The sequence below is a fragment of the Panthera tigris genome, chromosome D1 (genome assembly GCF_018350195.1).
Source record: "Panthera tigris isolate Pti1 chromosome D1, P.tigris_Pti1_mat1.1, whole genome shotgun sequence".
NCBI classification, from domain to species: domain Eukaryota; kingdom Metazoa; phylum Chordata; class Mammalia; order Carnivora; family Felidae; genus Panthera; species Panthera tigris.
The window spans coordinates 66,760,300-66,772,979 of record NC_056669.1 but is presented as its reverse complement, the minus strand read 5'-3'; the positions used below and the strand labels follow the sequence as shown (position 1 = coordinate 66,772,979).

At 40.2% G+C, this 12,680-nt stretch overlaps 1 protein-coding gene across 1 annotated transcript in view; it reads right to left on the bottom strand.

Moving 5' to 3' along the window:
* CTR9 (CTR9 homolog, Paf1/RNA polymerase II complex component) overlaps window positions 1-12,232 on the bottom strand; it is a 28,029-nt gene extending 15,797 nt beyond the window's left edge. The window contains exons 1-7 of the mRNA XM_007083222.3: window positions 11,989-12,232; window positions 10,651-10,749; window positions 8,382-8,621; window positions 7,503-7,620; window positions 6,581-6,670; window positions 4,113-4,261; window positions 1,869-1,976 (exon numbers count right to left, since the gene is read on the bottom strand). Of these exons, the coding sequence (XP_007083284.1) occupies window positions 1,869-1,976; window positions 4,113-4,261; window positions 6,581-6,670; window positions 7,503-7,620; window positions 8,382-8,621; window positions 10,651-10,749; window positions 11,989-12,033 (849 nt within the window). The 5' untranslated portion in view covers window positions 12,034-12,232. The remainder of the gene's footprint in view (window positions 1-1,868; window positions 1,977-4,112; window positions 4,262-6,580; window positions 6,671-7,502; window positions 7,621-8,381; window positions 8,622-10,650; window positions 10,750-11,988) is intronic.
* Between the last annotated feature and the right edge of the window lie 448 nt (window positions 12,233-12,680).

Below are 12,680 nucleotides of genomic sequence, written 5' to 3'. Positions count from 1 at the left end.
TGTTACTTAACTTTCTTTTTAAAAAAATTTCTTTTAACGTTTATTCATTTTTGAGAGACAGAGAGAGACAGAGTGCGAGCGGGGGAGGGCAGAGAGAGAGAGGGAGACACAGAATCCAAAGCAGGCTCCAGGCTGAGCTGTCAGCACAGAGCCCGACAGAGGGAGCTTGAACTCACGAACTGCTAGATCATGACTTGAGCTGAAGTCAGACACTTAACCGAATGAACCACCCAGGTGTCCCCCAAATTTAAAATAGAATACTTTTCATTTGGTTCAAGAATGCTGTCCTAACAGCTGTGAGCAATGACTATTAAATATATATTCAAATATTTAGAATTATCAGTCCTTTGTTTTTTTCAGTAAAAACCAAAGTTACTGTAACTGTTTTATCTGAAACAGTAACACTTTAAGTACTTATAAGATACATTTCCATCTTCTCCCTAAATAATTGCCTTTTCATACTATAAAAGTTACAGCATAAAGCTTAAATAATTAATTCATTATGAACAGCAAGTATGCTTTCCATAGCCAGAGGAAGTACAGCATTATGGTTAATAGCTGTATGACCTTAGGCTATAACCTCTGCCTCAATTATTCACCCACAAAATGGGGATAATATTAACTATCTCATAGGAATGTTGTGACTATTATACAAATTCATGGAATACATTTTTTGAAAAATCTTATTTAAGTAATCTATACACCCCACGTGGGGCTCACAGTCACAACCCTGAGATCAAGAGTCACACGTTCTTCTGACTGAGCCAGCCAGGTACTCCCACAGAATGCATATTTAATAGTACTTGGGGGGTACCTGCATGGCTCAGTTGGCTAAGTGTCTAATTCTTGATTTTGGCTCAGGTCATTATCTCACAGTTCATAACACTGAGCCCCATATTGGGCTCTGTGCTGACAGGGTAGACACTACTTGGGATTCATTCTCTCTCTCAAAATAAATAAACATTTTAAAAAGATAACAGTACTTGCATATTAGTGGCAATAATCACGGTGATATAGTATCTATTATTAATAAGGATTAATACAGTTTAGTGAACTTTTACCTAACTTGCTATTTAAAGTTCTTAGTACAGTTTAGTACCTGGTTTCCATATGGCAGATAAAACTTTCATACTTACTGTATAATAACTTTGCCAATGAAATACCGAATTTTAACATTCAAAAAAATCTAAAATACCATTGCTTCTACAGAATTAGTGGCAACTTTAAAAAATACATCTTGATCAATATGCAAAAACAAACAAAAACTTCAATGACTCATTGGCTGCCTAGAGAAGTATGTCCAAACACCTTATATCACACCAGTGTCCCACCATCTGGATCCAATGCATTGTCTATCATGAGCCCACCATATGCCATGCTTTTACTAAACTACTGAGAATATTTCATACATCTGTACCTTTCCCTTTTCAACTACCTAAAGACTTCCTCCTAAAAACCTAGTTCAAGGGCTTCTCCTTCTTGGTGAAAACCTCCTTAACCACTTGATCACTTCCTCTTTCGTTTTTCTACCACAGCAGGGTAGAGACCTTTATTTCTATATTTACATTTGTTTACATGTCTGCATTTTCTATGAAACTGAACTCCTGAGTACAGAAACTCTATCTTATTGGTCTCCACATCCCTATCACAGTGTTAGGTATAGTATAAAGGGTCAATAAATATAAAATGAGTGAATGAATGAACAAACATACCCACCCCCAATTAACTAATACAAACTCTAATTTGAAAAAACCTCCTGAGATTTTTAATTTTTTTTTTCCAAGTTAAAAAGTAGAGTATCAACTGCAGAACAGAAAAACAAATCAGGATTTAAAAGCAAACAACTTTAATAAATTGAGTTCTCTTACCTTTTTGAAGAAAAAGTGATTTGCCAAATGGTTCAATACCATGGGGTTGCTAGGATCAATAGTATAGGCTCTGGAAAGAAGCTGGACACCATTTTTGATGGAATCAGCCTAAAAGAAAAATGATGACAACAGGGCCATTATTTAATCAGCATTTTTTTTTGAAATTTAAATTTTTTTTTTTTTATTTTTTTTTTTAACGTTTTCATTTTTGAGACAGAGAGAGACAGAGCATGAACGGGGGAGGGGCAGAGAAAGAGGGAGACACAGAATCGGAAGCAGGCTCCAGGCTCCGAGCCACCAGCCCAGAGCCCGACGTGGGGCTCGAACTCACGGACCGCGAGATCGTGACCTGAGCCGAAGTCGGACGCCCAACTGACTGCGCCACCCAGGCGCCCCGAAATTTAAATTTTTTTAATGTTTATTTATTTTTGACAGAGAGAGAGATAGAGCATGAGTTGGGGAGAGGCAGATAAAGAGGGAGACACAGAATCTGAAGCAGGCTCCAGGCTCTGAGCTGTCAGCACAGAGCCCAACGCAGTGCTCGAACTCAAGGACCTTGAGATCATGACCTGAGCCAAAGTCAGACGCTCAACTGACTGAGCCACCCAGGCACTCCTAGCATCTCTGGAATTTAAGAGAGCAAGCTGAGGACGAGGTGTTTTGGAGGTGGATTCCTTCATTTAAACCAGAGGGATCAGGGCGCCTGGCTGGCTCAGTTGTTAAGTATCTGACTCTGCCTCAGGTCAGGACCTCATGGTTCGTTTAATCAGCATTTTTTGAAAATTTTCTTTATAGTCTGAAAAATAGGTTACATAAATCTAAGTTCAGACACCAAACATAGCTCTTATTTAGTTAACATTCAGCAGGGATAAAAAAAAATTTCAAATACTGAGTTAAATTGTTAGAACCTCCCTCACAAAAAGCCCCCTTCTAGTTTTATAGATTTTAGCTATCTTCTTGGTGTGGCAGATGTTTGTGGATTACCCAACAGCTTGTACACCCTTCTTACCCTGTTAACAGAGGCCAGACTTTACAGCCTGTGGAGATTTTTTAATTTCAGGAAGGAAAGTTCCCTTTTCCTCTTTGCAAACCTCAGGGGATGAATGATGACTAATCCAAAACAGTTAAGATAATCTATTTCCCTTCTCTGGGGATTGGCCCAGGCACTTCTAAACCAGGGGTAATGTCATTTTTTTCATTATCACAACAGGACGGATGTGCTGGCATGTAGTGGGCAGAAGCCAGGGATTCTGCTGATCAGCCTACCAACGGGTAGGATAATTTCCCACGACAAAAAACTATCTAGCCCCATATGTCAATAGTGCTGAGAAACCCTGATAATCCTGTCTAGACAATTATACACAAGGGGAAGCATGATGGAGACAGAACTGCTCTAACAGAAAGCCATTTATCCTTTCCCTTTCCTCCCTCCATATCAGGCTGATGAAATGATGAGATGCCTGGAGATGCAGCAGCTATCTTGCAACTATGAGGTGACAGACATGAGAAGAAAAATCCACATACTAAGGACAGAAAGATGTAAAACTTTGGGTTTAATGATACTGAGGTGCCAAATCCAAGACCTTAGATAGCTGGTTTAGTGGATGATAAAACCCCTCATGTTTAAGTCACTGTAGTATGCTTTTTGTTACTTGCAATTGAAAGCATGCCAAACTGATATACAACCTACCAACTCCTCACCTGAAATTCTGAAATCCAAAAACTTCTTAAAACATAAGCTATTTTGTAATCTTGGAGTAAGCTCACTTGGTGGCAAAACTTTACCTGAATTGTGAGGTTACCCTATTAGTGTGAACAGTCACTCACTCTGACACAGAAATACATGTTTGCATTTGGGGTGGTGTCCTAATACCTGGGTATTATATATTATGCAGTCCAGGCATCATATTATAGTTCTATTACATGAAATCTTATTAAATGCTTATTTACTTAATTTGAGAGAGAAAGGGGGGATGGAAGAACAGAAAGAGGAGACAGAGAATCCCAAGCAGGCTCCACACCGTCAGCACAAAGCCTAATAATGCAGAGCTTGAACTCACAAACTGTGAGATCATGACTTGAGCCAAAACCAAGCATCAGATGCTTAACCAACTGAACCACCCAGGCATCCCAATAACCTATTACCTGCAGTCTTGACCTCTAAAACACTTTGGCCTCAAGAATTTTAGGTAAGTAACAGTAAGTCTGACAAATCAGTCAGGAAATTTTTTTTCACTCACATACCTCTTTATTGTTGAGTTCTAGTACAGCCAGTCCAACCAATGCTCCCACACATTTGGAGTTGAGTTCCAGGGCTCTGCTGAATGCCAGACGAGCTTTTTCCAGTTTGTTAAGTTTCACAAAGCAATGGCCCATTCCTAAACGAACTTCCGCTAAAAAAAACAGTCATTCAGTCTGTGAAACTAGGACATTTTTAGGGTTCAAATTAAACAAAATACTTAAACATTGAGTCTCAAAATCTTGAAATTAACCTCAGTATATTTACACTACAAAATCTTTTGGTAGACCACAAACTTGCTTTCAGTGGATAGTATACCATACTGCTCTCCTTTCTCATCATAAACAGAACACCTACAATACTGGTACTTCTCTTGTCTTCCAACACTCCTGGTTACACTCTACCTTCAGTGTCTTAATTTTTGAAGAGAAATTTTTGAACAGAGAGCAAAAAGCTTCAGTAAGGTCTTCAATATCGTGCCTGACTACATGCACATACTGTCATTCTCTTCAGAGCTATGCTTATACATGCTCCCCAATTTTAAGGCCATGCCAAAACTCTACCATGTTCCCATGAAGGGTCAGCCTCTCCACTGGTTGGTCATGAGATCTCACCCCTTCTCATTTATTTAAGGACATTGCTTCAGCAACCCTCTCCTCTTTTTCCTGCATTATCAAATTTTCTGTATCAGATCATTCTCATCCATATACATTCTCCCATCTTAAAAAGATCTTCTCTTGATTCCATTTTCCTTTCCATTTGTCAACCCACTCCTATTCTTCCCCTGAGAACAAAACTCCTTGACATATCTATCTACAGGTGGGTGCTGCCTCTAATAACTTTCCTTTTCCATTATCTTCTTAAATGCATTCCAACAAGGATCTCACCCCCACCATTCCAGTAAAACTGCTTTTATCAAGGTCACTAATGCTTAGTATGCTGCTGAATTCAATGATTGATTCTCGGTCCCTACTTTACTTGACCTAACAATAGAATGTGATACTGTCTGATGTCTTGTCCTGGAAACATTTTACATTGGATTTCAAGGACATTGCACTTACTCTCTTTTCCTCCTACATCTGGCTGCTCCTTCTCAGGCTCCTTGGCTGCATCTTCCTCATTTCCCTAACCTCTACAATGCCAGAATGCCCTAGAACTCCATCTTTGGGCCTCTTTTCTACCTACACTCACTCCCCTGGCGACCTCATAGTTTCATGGCTTTATACACCATCTGTATGTTGATGACTTCCAAATTAATTACTTCAGCTCAGACCTCTTTCCTGAACTACAGCCCTCCTGACCTCTCCAGTTGTACACCTAAAAGGTATTTTAAAATTTTCATGTTGAAAAATAATTCTTCTTGAACTATTTTCCAGATATACTAAAATGTAACTCTACTCTTACAGTCGCTTATGCAAAGGAGTTACCTTTGATCCCTCCTTTGGCCCATACATCACACCTACTCTGTCAGTTGCTCATATATCACATCTACTCTGTCAGTTCGTCCTTCAAAGTATACATAGAATCTGATCACTTATACCTCCACTACTGCCACCCTAGTGCAAGCCACAATCATCTCTGACCCACATGACGGCAACAGCTTTCTGCCTGTTCTCCCTACTTCTATCTTTGCCCCCCTGCCCCACTCTAGTCTCAGCCCAGAAGCTCAAAATGATCCTTTCAATATGAGTCAGATCATGTTACTTACTCCTTTGCCCAAAGCCCTCCAATGGCTTCCTATGTCTGTCAGAGTAAAAGCTAAAGTCCTTATACTAATCTATTATGCCTTACATGACTGGTCCTTGGTTATATCTTTGACTCAGTTCTTACTACTTTTCCTCCTCATTTTCCCTCTTGATTCCAGACACACTAGCTTCCTCACTGTTCTTGAAACCTGCTAGGCCCACTCTTTCCTCAGAGCCTTTGTACCTCCTATTCCCCCTCTTTGGGAATAATCTTCTCCCATTTAATCTACATGCTTATTATTTTAAGGTTTTTACTCAAATGTTACTGTTTCACTGACATATTTTCCTGATTTTTTCTAAGCAAACCCCCAGTTCTTCTCATATACCTTTTCTGCTTTACTTTCCTTTTACCACTATCTTGCATAGTTTATATTTTACTCATTTTATCTTCTCCACTGGAAAATGGATTCCATGGGGGCAAAGATTTTTGTCTCTTTGGTTCATTGCTGCATTCCTTGGGTCTAGAACAATGCCTGGCACATAGTTGATACTCAATAAGATTTGCTAAATCACTAGAGTGATTTTCAATAGAAAAATAGTATAAGAACAAAAAGATTATAAGATGATCTGCTATTCAGCTTTCGGATCAAACATAACATTTTTAAAAAATTTCAATTCTTTCAACAACCCTATATCATCTTTTCACAACTAACTTCATAGGCAACTGTCAAATCCTCAATATTTTCACTTGGATCATACACAGCTTAGACTTAAAGTTTTTCTCTTACCTGGACATCCTGGGTTAGTACGCAATGCTTTCTTATAGTAAGCAAGAGCTCCTCTGTAATCCTTCTTGTTGAATGAAATGCAAGCTTTCCCTAAATGATTTTTAAAGATAAACATGAGTTGTTTAAAAAACACAAGTCTCATACACTCTACATGAACTCACCTATATCAAATACATCTCTGAATAAGAAATACTTGAATACGGTAAAAATGATTTCATATCAAAACCCGTTTTCCATAAGAATATATTAATGTATGCTTATAAATAAAAGTCATATTAAACATTATACAACAATAAGTAAAAGAGCTGACCGTTGTCCAAATAGAAATTGCTTATTGACTCTTTAGAAGTGGATTACAGATTATTCTTAACTGGTATAGCTTCTATTTATGTAGCTTAAAAAGAAACAATGATCATAGATCACTGTAGATCTTATTTATTTATGTATTTATTTATTTACGTGACAAGGAGGGCACAAATGAACAAGGTATGGGGGGGAGAGGGGGAGAGGGGGAGAGGGAGAGAGGGAGGGAGGGAGGGAAGAGGGAGGGAGGGAGGGAGAGAGGGAGACAGAGGGAGACAGAGGGAGACAGAGGGAGACAGAGAGACAGAGAGAGAGAGAGAGAAGTGGGGCTTGCCAACGTGGGGACTGCTTTTTTTTTTTTTTAACCCGAAGCAGGGCTCGTGTTCACCGGAAGTGGGGCTTGAGCTTACTGGATGCGGGACTCAAACTCAGTAACCCACTAACCGTGAGGTCATGACCTGAGCCGTAGTCAGATGCTTAACCGACTGAGCCACCTAGGTGCCCTGCAGGTCATTTTTATAAGGTAAAGCTCTTCTATGCTGCTGTCTAGGCCAAAGAAATATATTCCAGGCATATGATGAAAAACAGTTTCCTAAAATGGCTGCCAAAAATGACTTACCAAGAAGGGCTGGAATATTATTTGGAGACTGGTTGAGTACAAAATGAAACTGTGCATCAGCCTGATCCATTTTGTCACCTTCCAGTAGGCAGAAGCAGGCTCTTCCTAACAAGTGGTTCTGAAAAAGTAATACATCATCTTAGACTTGACTTTACCAAAGACTAACCATAATTTACCATGAATATACAACAATAAAATGAAAACTATATAGGAAGGAGGTGGAATATCACACAAATTCTTCTATTGACTATAATGTGTTTGAACTACCAATAGGTAATTCTTAATTACAAATCAAGAAATTATCCAGAAATGCAAGTCGTCTGTGCCAGGAACAATGATGAAAAGAAAAGTTAGACTCCTTAAAATATGCCTGAAATTCACCTGGAGATGAAAGAATTATTGACTCAATATGTGGATAAGTTTTATGTATGCTAAATTTGCCCACATTACTTCAACAGTACAATAACCAAAGAAATTTCCATTTTAACAAGGAATTCCTTCTTTTGACTATTTATTATCAACCACATTATTTTAAGAAAAATTCTTTTAAAAAAAAATCTGTTGCCTATCACACACATTTTATTTTATTTTATTTTTTATTTATTTATTTTAACGTTTATTTATTTTTGAGACAGAGAGAGACAGAGCGTGAACAGGGGAGGGGCAGAGAGGGAGACACAGAATCTGAAACAGGCTCCAGGCTCCGAGCAGTCAGCACAGAGCCTGACGCAGGGCTCGAACTCACAGACCGTGAGATCATGACCTGAGCCGAAGTCGGACGCCTAACTGACCGAGCCACCCAGGCGCCCCTATCACACACATTTTATTTCATGTGGTATTTTTTTTCCCTTTCATAAATTCAAAGAAATCTTATTTTACCTGATCATACATAATAATTTTATCGGCCATGGTATACAACAGGGTTGCCTGTGTAATAAGATCTTTCTTATTATCCTTATTCTTTTCCTTCCGAGCCTGTTGTACATAATAGGCTGCCAATGTATCCAAGCAGGTCATCTGGTCTTTCTCATGGTCTCTATAGTCCAAATTGCCATCTATACGTGCTGCTTCCAACAACTTTACAAACTCTTCTGTTTTTCCTTGCTTGTAATATTCCAGCTAAAAGGTAAAGAATCAGATTAGGATTATTAAAGCATATGTCCATACAAAAAGATGCATACAAACATTTACAGCAGCTCTGTCTGTAATAGCCAAAAACTGGAAACAACTCGATTGTTGATCAACAGGTGAATGGATAAACAAGCAGTGGTAATCTGCTTGTGGTATAATAGCTGCTGCTCAGTAGAAAAAAGTAAAGAACTACTCATACATACTACAATGTGGATAAATCTCAAGATGATTACGCTGAGAGAAGACAGACCAAAAAGAGTACATATTGAAATGATTCCACTTGTATAAAACTCTAGAATATGCAATCTTTAGCAACAAAAGCAGATCAGGTGTAGGCTAAGCACCATGGGGGGGGTGGTGGGAAAGAGTCTGGAAGAAGGTTTTAGGGAGTGATGGATATATTAATCTTGATTGTGGTGGTGATTTCACAGGGGTGAAATATGGTAAAACATCTCAAATGGTACATGTCAAATATGTGCAGTTTATTATAGGTGAATTATGCCTTAATAAAGCTGTTAAAAAAGTGATAATCACTATCAATGTTTCCAAATTACTACTTAGCTAGCAATAGTTGATTTCAAACTAAATCAGAGCCCAAGAGAAAAAGCAATAAGGAGAGGGATAGGGATACAGAATTCTAAACAGAAAACTTAGGCTCTGGTTCTAGATCTATCGAAATTATCCATGACTTTGGGCCTGCTGAATAACTTCTTTGGGCATTTGTTTCATTTATTAATACTAAAAAGAATATTCATCATTTATTAACTACTATGAGCCACAGACTGCACCAGGAGATTTACATACTTATCTTTAATCTACACAATCTACTACAATCTAATCTACTACAATCACTCTTAAAGTGAATACTAACATCACATTGTAGATGAGAAAACAGGCTCAGAAGGTAGATCATTTGTCTAAGGTCACACAGCTAGTTAGCAGCCAAGTAGGAATTTGAACAAAGGTCTCTCTGATCCCAAAGCCTACACTCTTTTCTTTGTAACATACTACAGCCCACAATGTTTCATCAATTTTACCGCAGGTACCATGCTAATACTTCAATATTCCATTTTTTCTGTAAGTGCTGTTAAAGAAGGCATTACACTACAGAAAATCTAAATTCCCTCTGGCTTTAAAAACTATGTGACAAGCATCAATGGCTTGTTCTCCACAGACTAGGAAAACAACACTTCAGAAAGGCACTATTGTCACTACAAGTATTTCTCTGTAAATCTATATCTAAGAAATTCTTTACAGTTAAGTTTGAGCACTGGATATAAGTTCAATTTTAGATCTACTTCTACCTTTCAAGATAATATAAGGTACCTCCTATGTATCTTTACATGAAAGTGACCTGTGGCACACTTGCTTTGCAAAAATGATTGCAGTATATGTTGTATTATATTACCAGAATAATCTACTAGGATGTTCTCACAAAAAGGAAACATTAGGCAGTCAGTTCTGGGGAGAGTGAAGGATGTTAGAATTTTAGGCTCTCTGAAGTGATTCTCCTGAGAATCTCCAGGAGGGTTTATGTTGTGGAAGGGATCAAAGAGGACAAAAAACAAGACTGAGATAAACCTCACCCCAAAGAGCTTTTATGAGCGAGCCTGGAATGTAATCACTTTCTAGAGTATTTTATGGGAAATGTTTTATTGTTACGGACAACAACACTAAGTAATGTTTACATGGTGGTATCTCGTTTTTTCTCAGATTATCTACAAACCATAAGCCAGTCTTCACTGAGTAATTAATAAATAATCAAATACTCAGCACGGAATACTGTTTAATGTAAATGAATTTTGCCGTTACCAACCCATACTAATTTACCAGTGGACTAGCACATCACTTGGGAAACTGGTCTTCTTGTTCTATAAATGGTAATACAATTAACTTCCATACACATGGTACAATTTACTTATCATGCTCCCAAGCTGGCTATGACTGTATCTGGAAATAGAAATCATAGGTTTTTCCCAGTCAACATATAAAAAATATTTGTTACATGAACACTGACCGCCAAAGCAATCCATATGTGCAGTTGTGTGTGTTCCTGTTTCAGAATACTGATAACTTCGTCTCCCTCCGGTAACTGATCGAAGTCAAGTTCAATGACCTAAAACACAAAATGTAGGTTTTAACTTTTATTTCTTCCTTAAATTCACATTTCTTCTTTGCTGCTTTTCAGAATATACATCAATATGGATACACAGAGGGTTTGTGTTCACTTTCAATAGGGATGAGCAAATACATGTTAAGAAATGTTTAAGGCACACGTGTCAAATAGGTCATATGGTAATATTAAGATAAAAGCACAGAGAAGCCAACAAATATCGCTAGTTGTCTTCAAATCACTAGAACTATAAAATGTTCCAAAAGCTTTGCTTGCTCAAAAATAACAAAACCAAACCCTGCTTAACACATAATGCAGGTAGAGTGCAGAAAAGCACCCCAGACACTCTGAGGCTATAGGTCTGACAACTTGAGAGGCATAATCCAGAGGCAATGCAAAGTTGAATGCCCCTGTACACATTAATCAGGGAGACAGCATTTGCGCGTCACCGACACTCCTGAAAGTGGGCACAAAAATTAACAGTAGGTGAATGTTCTGGAATTAGATAGTGGTTATGGTTACACAACTTTGCAAATACTACTGAAAACCAGTGGATTTGACGCTAAGTGAATTATATCTCAGTATCTTATCTCAACCCAACAAAAGTACAAGTATGAGATAGATATAGATATATATATATATTGGATATAAACATCACTGCTGAGAGCTTTACTCAGACAAGCCCCAGACTACCCATGATGAGGCGTGGGAAGGGAGAGAGGGTTAAATTCTATCTGTGCACAGTGGAGGCTATATCTCTGGGTCTCTATTTCGCTGATGGAGCCAAGTGTGGAGGACACAGTGCACCATGACCGACGCGAGTTTCTAAGGGATAAAGGGCGACTCCTATGTACTCTCTGGGAAAGATAGTTTGAGCAGCAGAGAGACCACGGTGACATCAGCGCCCACCTCTTTTATCTGAGGTGCCTTACAATTTATCGGCACTCTCACATCCTGCGCCCGTGAATTAGGAAGAGAGCAGAGTACTGTAACAGACGAACAGGTAGGAAAGGAACTTTCAAGTACTCCTCGGGGTGGCTCCGAGGCTGCGGGGACGTGATGTTCCCAGCCTGGGAAGGTGCAGGAGCTGGGGAAGGAGGTGACTGGGATTTCGGCGGGGGATTTCGACCTGGGCTCCTGGGGGAGAAGGTGCTCTCGCTTAGGAGATGAAGTCGAGAGAAGGGGAGAGGAAGAGATCGTCCAAGTTCACGGCCCCCACCCTCCCCCATACGCGACACTTACCTCGTCAGTGTCCCGGAGGGGAATCTCGATGGAGCCCCGCGACATGATGAGATCAGAAGGCGAGCGGGCGTCTCGCCCCTCCGCTCCGCAGCCGGTACTCCTGGCTTCTGGCTCGTCCAGAGGCTAGCGGCCGCCCGGGATCAGGTCGTGACTGCCGCCCCGCGGCGCCGCCGGGGCTTCGGCTTCTCCTTCCCGTCAGCCGCTTAAACAACGAACAGCAGACGGCGTCCGGCCACTTCCGGCAGCCCCGCCCCCTGCCCCGGAAGCATTCCTCGCGGGAGGGCCTGTCGGAAGGCAGGCTCAGCCTGTGTCTCTGATGTTTCCTTGACGATGTTTCCTTGACTCTGAAATGACGGCGCCGAGGTTTTCGTTAGCGTGCCAGCTCCTCGGTGGGTCTGCGGCTTCCGAATCAGACCCGCACTGGCGCGGCGTGAATAAAAGCGCCGAAGGCGTAGCCGTCCCGCCCCGTGGTGGGCGGACGACGAATGAGGCTCGAGTTCGGGGCCTGGCCACTGACTGACGTGGGACCTCCGGCCAATTCTGGCAATAGTGTCCGAGCCGGACTCCGCCTCTGTGCCCCGATCTTTTCTTCTGTTGGAGTTGGCCGATCTTTTCTTCTGTAGATTGCCGTGAATAATTCAATCATGCATTCCTCAGCCCTGTCAGGGGCTCCTCCTTTAGCAGATATTAGG